The 19520-nt window shown below is 38.9% G+C and overlaps 1 protein-coding gene across 1 annotated transcript in view; it reads left to right on the top strand.

The window, feature by feature from the left end:
• The window catches only part of SYTL5 (synaptotagmin like 5), a 102339-nt gene that overhangs the window by 23596 nt on the left and 59223 nt on the right, over nt 1-19520 (top strand). Inside the window, exon 2 of the mRNA XM_089904638.1 lies at nt 7778-7987. Within this exon, the coding sequence (XP_089760764.1) occupies nt 7778-7987 (210 nt within the window). The remainder of the gene's footprint in view (nt 1-7777; nt 7988-19520) is intronic.

Raw genomic sequence — 19520 nt, 5'->3', positions numbered from 1 at the left:
CCCCTCCCTCTTGAATCTCCCTCCCACCCTCCCTATCCCACCCCTCTAGGTGGACACAAAGCACCGAGCTGATCTCCCTGTGCCATGTAGCTGCTTCCCACTAGCTATCTATTTTACATTTGGTAGTGTATATACGTCCATGCCACTCTCTCACTTCATCCCAGCTTCCCCTTGCCCTCAAGTCTGTTCTCTACATCTGCATCTTTATTCCTGCCCTGCCACTAGGTTCATCAGTACCGCTTTTTATGTTTTAGCGTACGGCATTTGTTCTTCTCCTTCTGGCTTACTTCAGTCTGTATGACAGATTCTAGGTCCATCTACCTCACTACAAGTAAGTCGATTTTTTTCCTTTTTACGGCTGAGTAGTATTCCATTGTATATATGTGCCACATCTTCTTTATCCATTCATCTGTCGAGGGACACTTAGGTTGCTTCCATGCCCTGGCTATTGTAAATACAGCTGCAATGAACATTGTGGTACATGACTCTTTTTGAATTATGGTTTTCTCAGGGTATATGCCCAGGAGTGGGATTGCTGGGTCGTATGGTAGTTCTATTGTTAGTTTCTTGCGGAACCTCCATACTGTTCTCCACAGTGGCTGTATCAATTTACATTTCCACCAACAGTGCAGGAGGGTTCCCTTTTCTCCACACCCTCTCCAGCATTTGTTGTTTCTAGATTTTTTAGTGATGGCCATTCTCACTGGTGTGAGGTGATACCTCATTGTAGTTTTGATTTGCGTTTTTCTAATGATTAGTGGTGTTGAACATCTTTTCATGTATTTGTTGGCCAGCTGTATGTCTTCTTTGGAGAAATGTCTATCTAGGTCTTCTGCCCATTTCTGGACTGGGTTGTTTGTTTCTGTGATATTGAGCCGCATGAGCTGCTTGTATATTTTGGAGATTAATCCTTTGTCAGTTGCTTCGTTTGCAAATATTTTTTCACATTCTGAGGGTTGTCTTTTCATCTTGTTCATGGTTTCCTTTGCTGTGCAAAAGCTTTTATCTTTCATTAGGTCCCATTTGTTTATTTTTGTTTTTATTTCCCTTACTCTAGGAGGTGGGTCAAAAAGGATCTTGCTGTGATTTATGTCATAGAGTGTCCTGCCTATGTTTTCCTCTAAGAGTTTGATAGTTTCTGGCCTTACATTTAGGTCTTTAATCCATTTTCAGCTTATTTTTGTATATGGTGTTAGGGAGTAATCTAATCTCATACTTTTACATGTACCTGTCCAGTTTTCCCAGCACCACTTATTGAAGAGGCTGTCCTTTCTCCACTGTACATTCCTGCCTCCTTTATCAAAGATAAGGTGACCATATGTGTGTGGGTTTATCTCTGGGCTTTCTATCTTGTTCCATTGATCTATATTTCTGTTTTTGCGCCAGTACCATACTGTCTTGATTACTGTAGATTTGTACTATAGTCTGAAGTCATGGAGCCTGATTCCTCCAGCTCCGTTTTTCTTTCTCAAGATTGCTTTGGCTATTCGGGGTCTTTTGTGTTTCCATACAAATTGTAAAATTTCTTCTTCTGTGAAATGTGCCATTGGTAATTTGATATGGATTGCACTGAATCTGTAGATTGCTTTGGGTAGTACAGTCATTTTCACAATATTGATTTTTCTAATCCAGGAGCACTGTATATCTCTCCATCTGTTTATGTTATCTTTGATTTCTTTCATCAGTGTTTTATAGTTTTCTGAGTACAGGTCTTTTGCCTCTTTAGGTAGGTCTATTCCTAGGTATTTTAATCTTTTTGTTGTGATGGTAAATGGGATTGTTTCCTTGATTTCTCATTTTGATCTTGCATTGTTAGTGTATCGGAATGCAAGAGATTTCTGTGTATTAATTTTGTATCCTGCACCCTTACCAAATTCATTGATTAGTTCTAGTAGTTTTCTGGTGGCATCTTTAGGATTTTCTGTGTATAGTATCATGTCATCGGCAAACAGTGACAGTTTTACTTCTTCTTTTCCAATTTGTTTTCCTTTTATTTCTTTTTCTTCTCTGATTGCTGTGGCTAGGACTTCCAATACTATGTTGAATAATACTGATGAGAGTGGACATCCTTGTCTTGTTCCTGATCTTAGAAGAAATGCTTTCAGTTTTTTACCATTGAGAATGATATTTGCTGTGGATTTGTCATATATGGCTTTCATTATGTTGAGGTAGGTTCCCTCTATACCTCCTTTCTGGAGAGTTTTTATTATAAATGGGTGTTGAATTTTGTCAGAAGCCTTTTCTGCATCTATTGAGATGACCATATGGTTTTTCTCCTTCAATTTGTTAATATGGTGTTTCACATTGATTGATCGGCATACATTGAAGAATCCTTGCATTCCTGGGATAAACCCCACTTGATCATGGTGTATGATCCTTTTAATGTGCTGTTGGATTCTGTTTGCTACTATTTTGTTGAGGATTTTTGCATCTGTGTTCATCAGTGATTGCTACTATTTTGTTGAGGATTTTTGCATCTGTGTTCATCAGTGATATTGGCCTGTAGTTTTCTTTCTTTGTGACATCCTTGTCTGGTTTTGGTATCCAGGTGATGGTGGCCTTGTAGAATGAGTTTGGGAGTGTTCCTCCCTCTGCAATTTTTTGCAGGAGTTTGGGAAGGATAGGTGTTACCTTTTCTCTAAATGTTTGATAGAATTTGCCTGTGAAGCCATCTGGTCCTGGACTTTTGTTTGTTGGAAGATTTTTAATTAAAGTTTCAATTTCATTACCTGTGGTCGGTCTGTTTATATTTTCTAATTCTTCCTGGTTCAATCTTGGAAGGTTGTACTTTTCCAAGAATTTGTCCATTTCTTCCAGGTTGTCCATTTTATTGGCATATAGTTGCTTGTAGTAGTCTCTTATGATCTTTTGTATTTCTGCAGTGTCAGTTGTAATCTCTTCTTTTTCATTTCTAATTTTATTGATTTGAGTCCTCTCCTTTTTTTTCTTGATAAATCTGGCTAAAGGTTTACCAATTTTATTTATCTTCTCAAAGAACCAGCTTTTAGTTTTATTGATCTTGCTGTTGTTTCTTTGTTTTTAATTCATTTATTTCTGCTCTGATCTTTATGATATCTTTTCTTCTACTAACTTTGGGTTTTGTTTGTTCTTCTTTCTCTAGTTCCTTTCGGTATAAGATTAGATTGTTTGAGATTTTTGTTGTTTCTTGAGGAGAGCTTGAATTGCTATGATTTGCTTCCCTCTTAGAACTTCTTTTGCTCCGTCCCATAGGTTTTGGATTGTCGTGTTTTTGTTGTCATTTGTTTCTCGGTTTCTTTTTTGTTTTTCTTTTTTTGCGGTACGCAGGCCTCTCACTGTTGTGGCCTCTCCCGATGCGGAGCACAGGCTCCAGACGCGCAGGCTCAGCGGCCATGGCTCACGGGCCTAGCCGCTCCGTGGCATGTGGGATCTTCCCGGACCGGGACACCCCCTGCATCGGCAGGTGGACTCTCAACCACTGCGCCACTAGGGAAGCCCTGTTTGTAGGTATTTTTTGACTATCTCTGATTTCTTCAGTGATCTCTTGGTTATTTAGCAGCGCACTGTTTCTCTCCACGTATTTGTGGTTTTTTTCTGTTTTTCTCCCCTGTAATTGATTTCTAATCTCATAGCGTTGTGGTCGGAAAAGATGCTCAATACTATTTCAATTTTCTTAACTTTTCCAAGGCTTGATTTGTGACCCAAGATGTGATCTATTCTGGGGAACGTTCTGTGTGCACTTAAGAAGAAAGTATATTCTTCTGCTTTCAGGGGGAATGTCCTAAAAATATCAGTTAAGTCTATCTGGTCTGTTGTGTCATTTAAAACTTGTGTTTCCTGATTTATTTTCTGTCTGGATGATCTGTCTGTTGGTGTAAGTGGGGTGTTAAAGTACCCCTCTATTGTGTTACTGTCGATTTCTCCTTTTATGGCTGTTAGCATTTGCCTTATGTATTGTGGTGCTCCTTTGTTGGGTGCATAAATATTTATAATCGTTATGTTTTCTTCTTGGGTTGATCCTTTGATCATTATGTAGTGTCCTAGTGTCCTTCCTTATCTCTTTTAACTATCTTTATTTTAAAGTCTATTTTATCTGATACAAGTATTGCTACTCCAGCTTTCTTGTTATTTCCATTTGCATGGAATATCTTTTCCCATCCCCTCACTTTCAGTCTGTATGTGTCCCTAGGCCTAAAGTGGGTTTCTTGTAGACAGCATATATAAGGGTCTTGTTTTTGTATCCATTCAACCTGTGTCCTTTGGTTGGAGCATTTAATCCATTTACATTCAAGGTGATTATCAATATGTATGTTCCTATTATCATTTTCTTAATTGATTTGCTTTTGGTTTTGTTGGTCTTTTTCTTCTCTTGTGTATCCCGCTTAGAGAAGTTCCTTTAGCATTTGTTGTAAAGCTGTTTTGGTGGTGCAGAATTATTGTAGCTTTTACTTGTCTGTAAAGCTTTTGATTTCTCCATCGAATCTGAATGAGATCCTTGCTGGGTAGAGTAATCTTGGTTGTGGGTTTTTCCCTTTCATCACTTTAAACATGTCCTGTCACTCCCTTCTGGCTTGCAGAGTTTCTGCTGAAAGATCAGCTGTTAACCTAATGGGGATTCGCTTGTATGTTATTTGTTGCTTTTCCCTTGCTGCTTTTAATATTTTTTCTTTGTATTTAATTTTTGATAGCTTGTTTAAAGTGTGTCTTGGCGTGTTTCTCTTTGGATTAACCGTTATGGGACGCTCTGTGCTTCCTGGACTTGATTGACTATTTCCTTTCCCATGTTAGGGACGTTCTCAACTATAATCTCTTCAAATATTTTGTCAGACTCTGTCTTTCTCTCTTCTTCTTCTAGGAACCCTGTAATTTGCATGTTGGTGGGTTTAATGTTGTCCCAGTGATCTCTGAGATGTCCTCAATTCTTTTCATTCTTTTTTATTTATTCTGCTCCCGGCAGTTATTTCTACCATTTTTTCTCCCAGTTCACTTATCCATTCTTCTGCCTCAGTTATTCTGTGATTGTTTCCTCCTAGAGTTTTTTTAATTTCAGTTATTGTGTTGTTCATCACTGTTTGTTTGCTCTTTAGTTCTTGTAGATCCTTGTTAAACATTTCTTGTATTTTCCCCATTCTGTTTCTGAGATTTTGGATCATCTTTATTATCATTACTCTGAATTCTTTTTCAAGTGGGTTGCCTATTTCATCTTCATTTATCTGGTCTTGTAGGTTTTTACCTTGCTCCTTCATCTGTAACATACTTTTTTGTCATTTCTTTTTTTTTTTAATGGGTGGGGCTGTAGTCCTGTCTTACTGGTTGTTTGGCCTGAGGTGTCCAGCACTGGAGTTTGCAGGCAGTTGGATAGAGCCTGGTCTTGTTGCTGAGATGAGGACCTCCGGGAGACCTCACTCCTATTAATATTCCCTGGGATCTGAGGTTCTCTGCTAGTCCAGTGGTTTGGACTCGGAGGAGCTCAGGCCCGACCTCCAGCCTGGGAACCAAGATCCTGCAAGTCATGTGGCATGGCAAAAAAAAAGAAAAGAAAAGAAAAAAGGAGCAGTACAATAACAAAGAATAAAAAATAAAATAAAATTAGAAAAATAAAAAATATATCAGGAAAAATTAAAATATAATTGAAACAACTGCAACAAGGTAAAATAAAACCACAACAGAAAGAGGAAAAAAAAAACAAAAAAAGGCGAACAAGCCAAAAGGAGCAGAACAATAACAAAGTATAAAGAATAAAATAAAATTAGAAAAATAAAAGATTTATTAGAAAAAGTAAAAATATAAAGAAATCAGCAAGGTAAAACAGAGCCCTAATCTAAAAGAGGAAAAACGGGGGGAAAAAAAGCCTTGGCTGTGGTGGGAGCAGTTTAGGTGGGAGGTGGAACTTAGGCAGGGGTGGGGTTTAGGGTGGGGCGGGACCTACATGGGGGTGGGTGGGGTGACGTTTGAGCATGGGTCAGGGCCCAGGCTCAGGACCATAGCCGGAAAAGGCCTTGGGGGTGGAGCCTAGGCAGGGCAAAGTTCAAGCGTGGGGCAGGGCCTCTGCTTAGGACCTGCAGGGAAGGGGAGAGGCAGCACGTGGAAAGGAGGGCTTCTGGAGTGTGGAGTTCCGGAGTTTGGAGGTAGGGCCCTGAGTGAGGGTGTGTGGGTGGGGTTTAGGCACAGTGTTGGACGGGGTCTCTGAGTGCAGCAGTAGGGCCCTGGGTGGGAGTGTAGGGGTGGGCTTGGGCTCTGCACGGCAGGAGGGAGGCTCCAGAGGGCAGAGGATTAGGCCCCGGAGCCCAACAGGCTCCCTGGTGCCTAAGTGGATAGGGAAAGCGCTGGCTGCATTCCCTTCCATTCCTCCACTACCCCGCCCCCCCACGTACCCTTCTGTTCTCCTCCTTCCCCTCTGGACCCGTAACCTGTGAGTGGATCCCGCTGGGTGTAGGAACTCCTCCCCTCCCCCAGCCGCCCCTCAGGTGTGTTGGTCCTGTTGGTCCGGCCTTTACTTTTGCTCCCCCTTCCCACCCTCCCACTCCCTCAGGACCTGCGTGGCTAGAGGCGGCCTTGGTGGGCAGAGGATCTCAGCAGGCTCCTGGGGGCCCAAGTGGGCAGTGGAAACCTGGCCACGCTCCCTTTTGATCCTCTGCCCTTCCAGTGGTCCCCCAATTTCCCCCTTCGGGTGTGGGATCCCTTCCCCTCCCACAGCCACCCCTCAGGGGCGCTGGTCTTGTCCTGCCTCCACTTCTCCTCCCCCTTCACTCCCCCTCACTACCCCCCACTCCCCACGTCCTACCTGGTTGCTAGGGGGCTCCTCCTGTCCCCTTAGGTGTCTGTGGTCCCCAACTGGTGCCTGCGAGGTGCCCTAGTTGTGCGGAGATGTGAATTCCGCATCCTCCTAGTCCAGCATCTTCTCATTTAATCTTAAAAACAGTCCCAGTAGAATGTTGGGCTTCCCTGGTGGCGCAGTGGTTGAGAGTCCGCCTGCCGATGCAGGGGACACGGGTTCGTGCCCCGGTCTGGGAAGATCCCACATGCCGTGGAGCGGCTGGACCCGTGAGCCATGGCTGCTGAGCCTGCGCGTCCAGAGCCTGTGCTCCGCAACGGGAGAGGCCACGACAGTGAGAGGCCCGCGTACTGCAAAAACAAAAACAAAAACAAAAACAGTCCCAGTAGAATGTTAATACTCCCAGTTTAGAACTGAAGAGACTGAAGTTGAGTGGGTAAATCATTGTTTAAGGTTGAACAACTAATTCATGATGGAACCTCTATTCAAAGAAAGGCATATCTAATAGCAGAGCCCCCAGGTCAGTGGAAGTTGTTGGAAACCCTCATATATTAAGCGGAAGCATTTTGACCTGAAATGATGGACAGTGTCTTTGCAGCAAACTCTTCATTGGCTCTCTTAAGGAAAGTACCCATGTTGCCAAGCTTGATTTCACACTCTCGCCTCATGTAATATGTCTAGGCAAGGAGAGAACATGGTATTGTGCATGCCTGTAGACTGGGGTTGTATTCCCATGTTATGGTATCAAGGATACCCTGGAGAAGATAGAGTGGAATGTAAATAAATACTAATAGCAAAATAGTAGTGTCAAATTAAAACAGACACATTATGTTTTTCCACTACTGAGATCAAAGGATTATTGATTCTGGAGGGAGAAATTGTGTTTTTTGAGTCATTTGACTCTAACTCCTTGATTCTTTCAAATATTCTTCCAAACGAAAACATCCCTTAAATGAAGATAGCTCTGCTCCTCTGCTTTGTTTTTGGGGATTTTTGTAAGTGATTTTTTTTCTCTTCTTCCAGGAAGCTGAAAAATGAACTTTTGGAAGCAAAACGTAGAAGTGGGAAGACTCAACAAGAGACCAACAGGGTCTGTGCTCACTGTCAGAGAAACCTGGGCTTGATATTCGACCGCGGAGACCCGTGCCAGGCCTGCTCACTCAGAGTGTGCAGCCAGTGCCGGGTCTCAGGCCTTGGTGGCAGCTGGCGCTGCACCGTCTGTGCCAGAGTCGCGTGAGTTTCTTGCCTTTGTGTGGAAAGTCCGTTTTGATGACTGAAGGGTTTGGAGTGGGGGAAAGCAAGAAGGAAGAAGAGTATTTAAAAGATAGGGATAGAGAGTAGAACTAAAAGTGTAGCCCAGCCACAGGCTCAGCACTGCCTTGGCAGGGTGTGGTGTGTGTGTGTGAGAGAGAGACAGAGAGAGAGAGAGAGAGAGAGAGAGGAAGGGACAGACAGACAAAAACAGAACATTATGCTTATTTTTTAAAACTATAAAACACAGTACAACTGGAAGCCTCACAGAACATGGTCTCTTGCTGCATCTGAAAACCACCCTCTGGCTTTCTTAGAGCCATACGTGGCTCCACGTGGCTTCTCAGAAGGCACAGACAGTTGCCCTTGAGACATTCTTAGACATTTGGGGTGACTGGTGAGATGAGTATCAAATATCCAGCCTGCTCTTCACATCAGCTGAAGTAGCCCCTGAATTTCCTCCCAACCTAGTTCTTGAGAAAGGGTGAAGGGAGACAGCTTTATCATTCGCCTCCGTGTTTAGCCTGCGGGAATGTCATGGCTGTGGGTTTCACCCTGCCGGCCAGGGTGCACATCAAGAGTCATTGTTTTCTAAGTTCAGTTAAACTGGAGTCCAAGCACGATAAGGTCTCTACTACTCCTTGGGCATGCCAAACTCCATCCTTTTAAGAAATCTGACCCTGGATCAACTGGTACGTTTTCTCCCTCCCAAGGTCCCTTCATCTCTTCTGCTCTGGATGGCACCTAATAATCTCATCTCCAGGCAACTCCATGTTGACCTCTCTTTCCTGTGGTTGAGGTCGGGGATGCTGGCATCACATCAGGTTTACCTGGTTTGGTTGGGTTTGGTTTATCTTTTATCCTCACTAACTCATTCTCTTATAGGAGTTAAGAGGCTATCTTGGGAGGAAAAGTGAATAGTTTAGTAGTAAGAGTGAGTGACCTTCATTTCCAACTTCTCTGAATGAGGACGACTGTGTTCTATTGAGGTCTCCTGTGTTCACTGATTGCATTATTTAACCAATGTTATTTCTCCTGTACTTTTTCATAAAATTGATCATAAATTGAGCAGTTCATACTATGTTTCCACACTACATTGAGATAAGCAGCTCTAAAGAAATGAACCATTTAAGGTATCTCATTTCTTTCTTTGGATACATTACTTTGATTTACCTAAGCAACCATCTTCAGTTCTTTGTCTCGCATAAATTCCTCTTCATACTTGCCTCTTAGTCATTGGCAAACATCATTTACCAGATCTGGGGGAATGAGCACTGATGGAATCATTGATATAATGTGTTGCGACGTAGCTTTTGTTGATATTGGTATTCTTTCTCTAAACTGAGTTTAGTCATCTGCAAATCAAGATGCAAAAATAATCGTGGGTACCTTCCTGTTTTTCCCATGAAATCAAAGTATTTACTTCGGATATTTCTCCATATACATATAGAGAAAAGTATCAGTAATGCACTTTGCTTTCTACTTAAAAGAAACATGATACATCTGTGACTCAGGTAAGTAATGCAGAAGTTGCTCTTTTAGACCCTGGACTCTTCCTAGAAAATTTGTTTCTGTGTGGGATAATGCTTTCTCCAATCCTGCTTTCCTTTACTTGGCATTTCAGAGTTGGATATAAAGGTTCTTCCAGTATAGTCAAATAATGAGTTATAGAGGAAATAATTAATGGACAGAATTTCCTCAATTACAGTTTTGCTTGTATGCAATTTTGCGGGAGCATTTGTCCCTCTCCACCCTTAGTGACCACTAGAGGACCACAAATCAAATTAACAAGAAGCAAATGAGTAGAAAGAGGAAAACTTGGAAAGAGGCTAGCATCCTTTCTGTTTATGAATAAAAAACATGCACATGGCTTTTTTTTAAAAACTAGAGTTAACTTACACAAAAGGGCACAAATGACAAGTGTACAACAGGATTTCTCAGTTTCAACGTCACTGATGTTGTGGACAATATGATTCTTTGTGGAGGAGGGAGGGGGAGGGGCTGTCCTGTGTACTATAAGATGTTTAGCAGCATCCCTGGCCTCTACCCGTTAGACGCCAGTAGCACTCCGCCCTTTTCCAGTGGTAACAATGAAAAGTTCCTCCAGACATTGCCAAATGTCCCCTGAAGAGCAAAAGTCACTTGGGGTTGAGAAGCAGTGGTGTACAGCTTTGCAAATCATCACAATTTCTGTGTAGCTATCATTCAGGTGAAGAAATAGAACATTACTAACACCCCAGAAACCTTTCTTCTTCCTCCTCGCAAACACCAGTCCCTTCTTATTCCCCAGGTATAAATACTCTCCTGCTAACACCATAGATTAACTTTGACTTTTTAATATTTTATATAAATTGACTCATACAGGGTGTGTTTGTTTGTTTCTAAGTACTTTTGGTCAACAATATGTTTATGAGACATCCATTTTTGTTGCATTTGGCAGCTGTCTACTTATTTTCACTGTTTTATAACTTATAGGTTGTTCCAGGTTATCCTCTCACTAGCAATGCCTGGAAGTTGATTACTTGATATTTTTACCAACCCTGTTTTTTGTTTTTCTATTTTCATAATTTTGTTGGGTGTGCAGTAGATTACTTTGCATTTTTCTTTATTACTGTTGAGAATGAAGATATTTTCATATGTTTATTGACCATCTGAACATCCTTTTTTGTGAAGTACTAGTTCAGGTCTCTTTTTTTCTATTAGATTGTCAGTCTTTTATTGACTAGTGTGAAGGAGTTCTTTGTATATCCTGCATACAAACAGTGTTGGTTCCTTGTGTTGGAGATATTTTTTCCCAACTTCTGATTTGCCTTTTTGTTCTCTTACTGGTGCCATTGATTAACAGAAATCTCTAAGTTTTCATAACTCAATTTGTTCATCTTTTCCTATATGAGATTAGTGGGATTTTTTTCTGTGTTCTGTTTAAAAAAACAAAACAAAACTTTTTCTAACTCCCAAATGATGAAAATATTCTCCCATGTGATCTTCTGTAATTGTTATTATTTTAGCTTTTATCTTTACACTTACAAAAATGAGTTCCAACTAGATTGTATATGCTGTTAGTTAGGGATTCATTTTCATATTTTAATATGGGTATCTACTTGACCCAGCACCATTCACTGAAGATTATTTTTTCACTGCTGTACAGTGTTAACCTTCACAAATAAAGTATCATTTCTGAACACTCTATTATGCCTAACATTGTGCCAATGACACATTATTTTCATTATTGTAGCTTTATAATAAAATTTTATATCCACTAGACTTCCTACTTTTTTGTTTTTGTTCAAAACACCCTGAGTATTATTGGCCTCTGGTATTTTCAAATATGTTTTAGAATCAGCTTTCCAGAAAACAAGTCCTACTGGCATTTTTATAGGGGCTGCATTACATCAGTAGATACTTTTGGACAGAATTGATATCTTTCAGTATTTAGTCTCTCAATCGACAAACACTATGTGCCCCTTCATTTATTTGCCTTTAATTTCTCTCAGTAATATTTTATAGTTTTCCTGGTCTTATACATTATTATATTTATTCCAAGTATTTGATTTTTATGTTATTATAAATAGTATGCTTTTAAAATTTTTGTTTTCTAATTGTTGTTGATATGTAGAAATACGAATTGATTTGGGTAGTCTAATCTGTATCCAGAAATCTTGTTAAATCACTTCTTAACTATAACAGTTTCTGTGGTGCCTTTCAGATTTTATTTCTGCACAATTATACTATCTTTTCTAATACTTATATCTTTTTTCTTGCCGTATTGTATATTTTCAATTTATTGGTTTCTTCCTTGCTCTTTTCTTTTACTTTCTTTGAATTTATTTTTGATTAACAATTTTTTGATTCAGGTATTTAGATACTTGATTTTCCAGCCTTTGTTCTTTTATGACATATACATTTAAGGATATGAATTTCCCTGTTTTCACTGCTTTAGCTGCATCCCACACATATCAGTTATTTTTATGATATTCATTTCATTCTTTCTATTTGCTAATTTCCATCATCATCTTTTTCTTTAACTATGAATTATTTATGATTGTCTTTCTTAATTTATAATTTCCTAGAGATTTTCTGTATCCCTTTTTGATACTGAATTCTAGCTTAATTCCACTGTGGTCAGAGAACATACTCTTTGTGGTTTCAGTATTTGAAATTTGGCCCAGAAGAGGGTCAGTTTTATTAAATATTTCCTGTTTCCTTGAAAGAAAATGAATTCTGCAGGATTGATTTGAGTATCCTAGTTATGTCTTTTAATGATGTTTGTTAATTGTGTTGTCCAAATCTTCCATATCCCTACTGATTTTTTAATCTACATATTCTGTCTGATATTGAGAGAAATATATACTAACTTCTCTCAATAATGATTGTGGATTTTCTATTTTTCCTTTTAGTTTGATAATATTTGCTTTATATATGTTGAAGTTAGAGTCTTGGGTGCTTAAATATTTAGAATTGAGATTTTACACATGTACAGAAACCTTTATAATTATGAAAAATCTTTCCTTATCTCTAGTTATGATTTTTTCCTTGAAGTTTACTTTGCAATTAGTATGGCTGCAATAGCTTTCTTTGGTTAGTGTATGTTTGGTAAATCCTCCTTATTCTTTACTTTCAACCTCTCTGTTTCCTTACGTTTAAGGTGTGTCTCTTGTAGGCAGCATATAATTGCATGCACATGTTTTAAATCTAGTCTGACAATTGTCATTTAATTAGTATATATGTTCCATTTGTAGTAATGAAATAACTCACATATTCTACTTAAAATCTGCCTCTCATTTACTCATTCTCTCTTTGTCCCATCTATTCTGTTCTTTTATCTCTACTTATTTGCCTTCATTTAGGTTGTCTAAGTATTTTTCTATTTATCTCCTCTAATATCTATACATTTTTTATCACTCATCTAAGGATTACTCTAGAGATTACAACATACATTCTTGACTTGTTAAAATCTAATATTAATTAGTACTTTTGGTACTTCCAAGACAATAGCAGGACCTTAAGACTCTTTAATTCCCTTTACTCCCCTCCTAGTGCTATTGTATATTTTAAATAGCTGTATGTCTATCTATATCTGTGCACACACATATACACACATATGTATTTATACTTATAGATATATATAGCTTGTCCTAGTCCATTCAGGCAGCTGTAACAGAACACCATAGACTGGGTGGCTTTTAAACAGCAGCCATTTATTTTTCGTAGTCCTGGAGACTGGGAAGTCTAAGATCAGGGTTCTTGAAGATTTGTTGTGTGGTGAGCGTCTGCTTTCTGTTTCATAGCTATAGTCTTACTGTGTCCTCACATGGCAGAAAGGGCAAGGGAGCTCTCTGGGGTCTCTTTTATAAGGGGATCAATCACCTCCCAAAGGCTCCACCTCCAAATACCATCACATTGGGAGTTATGTTTCAACATTTGAATTGTGGGGGGGATACATTCAGTCTATAACATACTTAATCCCACAAGATATTATTATTTTGTAGTCAATATTCACTTAAATTTACTACATAGTTACCCTTCTTGTTGCTCTATATTCTTTATTACTACATCTCTGTATTCCTATCTGGAATAATTTTCCCTCTGCCTAAAGGGTAACCTTTAGCATTTCCTTTAGTGTAAGTTCTCCTAGTGATAAATACTCTCAAGTTTTGTTTTTCTTAGCATGGCTTTATTTCACTCAGTTCCAAACATGTTTTGCCAGCTTATTCAATTCTTGGTTAGAAGTTGTTAACTTTCAGTAATTTGAAGATATTATTCCATTGGCTTCTGGTTTCCAGTGTTTCTGTTAAAAAATCAGATGTCAATATACTGTTGCTCCTTTGAAGGTAATGATATTTTTCTTCAATTACTTTTAATATTTTCCCCTTTTCCATTGGATTTTTAACAGTTATTATACGACACCTAGGTGTGATTTTCTTTGTATTTGTCCATCTTGGAGCCTTAGTCCCTGAGAGAGCAGATCTGTTTTCAGATCACATTTATTCCTAGGGAAGAGTCCTACAAGGTCTCAAAATATACCTATTAGATAAGAGAGGTGATTGATTTTATATATTATAAATAGTGGAAATAAGAACACTAAGAGGATAGAATGTGTGTTAGTAGAGTTGGATTGAATAAGTATCAAAGTTTGTCTGTTTGTTTTTTCCACCCAGCTCTTTTCCCACCAGACTCTGCCAAGGTGTGGTTTGCCATTTCAGGGCAGAGAAGAAAGGAAATGGGATTTTAACAAATGACTGACCTTCCAGTTGCAGGGTCTGAGGACTTAAGGAATTTCTCAATAACTATTTCTTCAATTCTTATACAGTATTCTTTTATTTGATCCCTAGTATTTAATCATTTCCATTTTTTGTTCCATTACTGTTTACCTCTTCCCTACACCCTGGACCCTCATTTGCTCAGACAACAGTAACTAGGGACTGTGACTCATGGGTCTTTCAATCAGGAGCTGCCTCAAGCTTCTGTATGGGGAGAGTAATTTTGTCTTTAATTTCTAAATGCCAGTTGTAATTACTGAAACATTCTTTTCAGTACAAGACCCAAGGGGCTTGTGTATCCATGCATTGCTAATTGAAAGTTTTGCCATCAACTCATCTGCTAGTCAGTATGGATGGTAACTGCGGGTCTAATTCACAAAAAATTTCCCCTAAATCTTGTCAGATCAACATTAGGTTATATATATAGAGAGAAACTTTTAATGTGTTAAGCCAATGGAATTTGCAAGTTGTTCATTATGGAAGTTAGCCTACCCAAACCAACATAACCCCTTCCTGTGTTTTTTCCTCTTAATATTTATATGCTATATACTTTACTTATCTTGTTTATTATCTTTCTTCCTCCACTAGAATATAAGCTTCATAACCATGAGGGCAGGGTTTTTTATCTATAATGTTCAATGAAGTAGTTCTAGTGCCTAAAAGAATCCCTATAGCAGGTACTCAGTGAATATTTGTTAAATGATTAGATGGATGGATGAATAAGCAAATGAATGGATAAATGAATGAATGAATAAATGGCAGGGTCCCACTTAAAGCATGTCAGGCTTAAGCAAGTTATGGAACAAATGTGGTTTTCTTCTGTCAGGAGAATGGAATTAAAATACACGTACACACACACACATACACATACACATGAGAGACGTGCCAAATACATTTGCCTTCTGAACAGAGCAAATTTCCAGCTGTCACTGAAAGGTATAAGACAAGTTGTTGTCAGAAGGGTGTAAGAATAAATAATAACAAATTGAAGGTTCTATGTCCTCCTTAGGAGATGTTAATGCATCAATACAGAACTTCTGAATCACTTGTACTTCTTTTATTGGTATAACAGTAACTTAATAAACCCAGCTATCCACTTATCCAGTTGATCTATCCTTTGACCCACCCATCCATCCGTCCTACAACATTTATTGATAACCTGTTGGTATACTAGGGGATAAGGATACAAAGATGAATAAAACATGGACTACACTCAGTGGTTTCAGAGTCTAAGGAGGAAGATGAGTTTATTACATTATTGTCTCAAAGTAGAGGAAGAAGCAGAGCTCTCATTGGTTCTTACACCTCTTTGACAACAATTAATAGTTGTTAGCATCTGTGACAGCTGGAAATTTACATGATGAGTGTTTAACTTGATATAAACAAAATCCCTCCTCATTTTTAAAGCTGAAAACAGAGACCATTATTTCTTCAATATTCCAGCTATGAGTCTACGAGATCTCAGAGAGTATCTGTCAGTGCTGGAAGTATCTTATTTGCTGTTCATGGAGTGGTTTTCAAAAAGGAAGTGTGAATGATATTTTATTGGCAGTGAATGTCCTTTGTTTGTTGTGAGAGAATGCTGCAGTGCCAGTGGGCTGTCTCCATGTTCAATAGACCATAAAATTGAAATTCCCACCGTGACCTCTAAGAGATGAAATGAGTCAGAAAGTGACTCATTCTCTAATCAGTTGGAAACACAACCTTTATTGTCATTTACCTTGGATTGGATAAAAGTAAAGAGATTTTATTGCTGTAGCACTGAAAACGATTACAGCAAGGACTGATAGAGGGAGGCTCCCTCTTACAGTGGGCTGAGCAACCCTTGACATTTTCTCCAACCCCTTCTGGTTTTAACAAGTAGGTTGCTGTTGGTCTAGTTTTAAAAGTAACTCTATAGAAATAGAATGAAAGGGATCCCCGGCACAGCCAGTTAGTTCATGTTGCTATCTTAATGAGACCTACAAAATTCCACATGATTATGTTAGCTGAGGCAGTTGCCATGCAACACAAAGACAGTCATAATGATTATTTTTCCTAATTAGCACCTCAGTTGAACTCAGAAAGACCCCTAAGATAAAAGTGACATGATAGAGATTCCCCCAAATGAAATAGTTCTAATATGATATTGATGAGCTGATCTTATATATATTTGTGCCATGTGGTGACATTTCATGCTGCTGTATGTCCTTGTGAAAGTCTTTGTAATTTTAAAGGAGGAACCTGGTGGTTGTGTTTTTGATGAATTTGTAGTGATTACTGCAAACAGATGAAATACAACTGAAATAGACAAAATATTAGTCTCAGTAACTTAAAAGACAATAGTACCAATGGCTGGAAGATACACACAGAGAATGCAGGAGGAAATATATAGTGCTTTGTTATGAGGAAGAGAAATACAGCTCCTGACATCCGGAAACTGATCTGACATTTACATGTGGGCCTTGACGTTGTTGGGAGCTGATCTGGCACTTTCAGGCAGGCTGTGGCGTTCTCCTGGTGGACAAAAACGACCTCAGAGCACCAGCCTCCCACACGATCACTCTGCAACCAGGATGAAGTGAGAGAAAATAAGAATACTTCATAATCTTGTCTAAGCATAGACCAAAACAAGGTGACAGGTCAAGCCACAAAGTATCAGACATCCCCCTCTCTTGGCTAATGTGAATCTCGTGCTACCTCCTTACCAATTACAGCTTTAGCCTTTTAGTTGGCCCATCTTCTTTATAAAACTTAAGATACCAATCATAGCGTTGTCCCCACTTCCTGACATCACCTAATCTAGAGCAAATCCCTGTTGCCTTGAACCCTCCCCATAATTACCTAGCATAACCCAAAATTCTATATTAAATCCTTTCAAACGCCCTCTTAGTAAGAGACTTCCTGTGGTTCTTCATGGCATGTGTTTTCCTTCATTGCAATGAACAAAAACCTCAACTTGTTCTTGGCGATCTTTTGGTCTCATGGGTACTGGCAGTTGCCACATAGTCATTTCAAAGTCAATCCTAGTTTAGCAAATTTCTATAATCTAGTTACAAGGGAAAGATTCACATCAGAGTAACCCCACACTGACCCACAGATTTTGGGGGTGGTAAGAAGCTGTTTTGAGCGCCTTGACATGCTATTTTCAGTCACTTATTAATCATATACAAGAGCCCTCCCCTGTTTTTAGAATGTTCTGTTCACTGTGGTTTAGTATCTTAATACCTACATAAACTAGAGGGACTTTTTTTTAATATGGAAGTGTCATACATATCAAGACACTCTACATGTACTGTTTAGACGATAATAAAAGAGTGTCTGTATTCAGTACCCAGTTTAAGAATGAGCATTCTTGTTTTGCATTTTTTATTCCCTTGCTTTACTTTATGGTTTTACTGTCTACTTGGATATATCCCTAAGTAATATATTTTCTAATTGTTCATTTTTGAATTCTATAGAAATGGAAATCATACTGTGTGTATTCTTTTTTTTTTTAACATCCTTATTGGAGTATAATTGCTTTACAATGGTGTGTTAGTTTCTGCTTTATAACAAAGTGAATCAGTTATACATATGTTACCATATCTCTTCCCTCTTGTCCTTTCCTCCCTCCCACCCTCCCTATCCCACCCTTCTAGGTGGTCACAAAGCACCGAGCTGATCTCCCTGTGCTATGCGGCTGCTTCCCCCTAGCTATCTATTTTACGTTTGGCAGTGTGTATATGTCCGTGCCACTCTCTCACTTTGTCACAGCTTACCCTTCCCCCTCCGCATATCCTCAAGTCCATTCTCTAGTAGGTTTGCATCTTTACTGCTATCTTGCCCCTAGGTTCTTCATGACCATTTTTTTTTTTAGATTCCATATATATGTGTTAGCATACAGTATTTGTTTATCTCTTTCTGACTTACTTCACTCTGTATGACAGACTCTAGGGCCATCCACCTCACTACAAATAACTCAATTTCGTTTCTTTTTATGGCTGAGTAATATTCCATTTTATATATGTGCCACACCTTCTTTATCCATTCATCTGTTGATGGACACTTAGGTTGCTTCCATCTCCTGGCTATTGTAAATAGAGCTGCAATGAACATTTTGGTACATGACTCTTTTTGAATTACGGCTTTCTCAGGGTATATGCCCAGTAGTGGGATTGCTGGGTCATATGGTAGTTCTATTTGTAGTTTTTTAAGGAACCTCCGTACTGTTCTCCATAGTGGCTGTACCAATTCACATTCCCACCAGCAGTGCAAGAGTGTTCCCTTTTCTCCACACCCTCTCCAGCATTTATTGTTTCTAGATTTTTTGACGATGGCCATTCTGACCGGTGTGAGATGATATCTCGTTGTAGCTTTGATTTGCATTTCTCTAATGATTAGTGATGTTGAGCATTCTTTCATGTGTTTGTTGGCAGTCTGTGTATCTTCTTTGGAGAAATGTCTATTTAGGTCTTCTGCCCATTTTTGGATTGGGTTGTTTGTTTTTTTGTTATTGAGCTGCATGAGCTGCTTGTAAATTTTGGAGATTAATCCTTTGTTGGTTGCTTCATTGGCAAATATTTTCTCCCATTCTGAGGGTTGTCTTTTGGTCTTGTTTATGGTTTCCTTTGCTGTGCAAAAGCTTTGTGACTCTTTTGGCTCAACGTTTTTTTGTGAAATCTGTCCATGTTTATGTGAATACCATTCCGTTCATCTTCACTGTTGTATCATTCTATAATGTATCTGTTTTCTTGTTGATGCAGATTTTTGTTGTTTTAGTTTATAATGTTACAAAAAATGCTGCTATGACATTCTTGTACATATGGCCTAACAAACATGTACAAGAGTTTCCTTGGGTAAGGTTTTTAAACTGTGAGTTATGACCTATTGGCGGGTCATGACCAGCATTTAAGAAAAAAAGGAAACAGAAAATGTCATCATATATAAAATTATATGTATGTAAGTATATATATATTCTTGTGTGTGTGTGTGTGTGTGTGTGTGTTTGTGTGTATGTGTAGTTATTTTCTGGATTGTGGTATAAAACATACTTTTTTCTTTCCAATTCCCCTTTCCCCCATCCCCTGCCTCCGATAACCATAAATCTGTTCTCTTTTTCTATGTGTTTGGGGTTTTTTTTGAAGTATAATTGACCTCCAACACTATGTAGTTCCTGGTGCACAACATAAGTCTAGTTTACATCTGTCACCATATGAAGATATTACATTATTATTGACTATATTCCCCATGCTGTACATTTCATCCCCTTGAGTCATTTATTTTGTAGTTGGAAG

This window comes from Delphinapterus leucas, chromosome X (assembly GCF_059928025.1).
Source record: "Delphinapterus leucas isolate spDelLeu-1000000601 "Yukka" chromosome X, BTC_Dleu_Yukka2, whole genome shotgun sequence".
NCBI classification, from domain to species: Eukaryota; Metazoa; Chordata; class Mammalia; order Artiodactyla; family Monodontidae; genus Delphinapterus; species Delphinapterus leucas.
The sequence above is the reverse complement of the archived record's forward strand: the minus strand, read 5'-3'. Positions and strand labels throughout refer to the sequence as shown.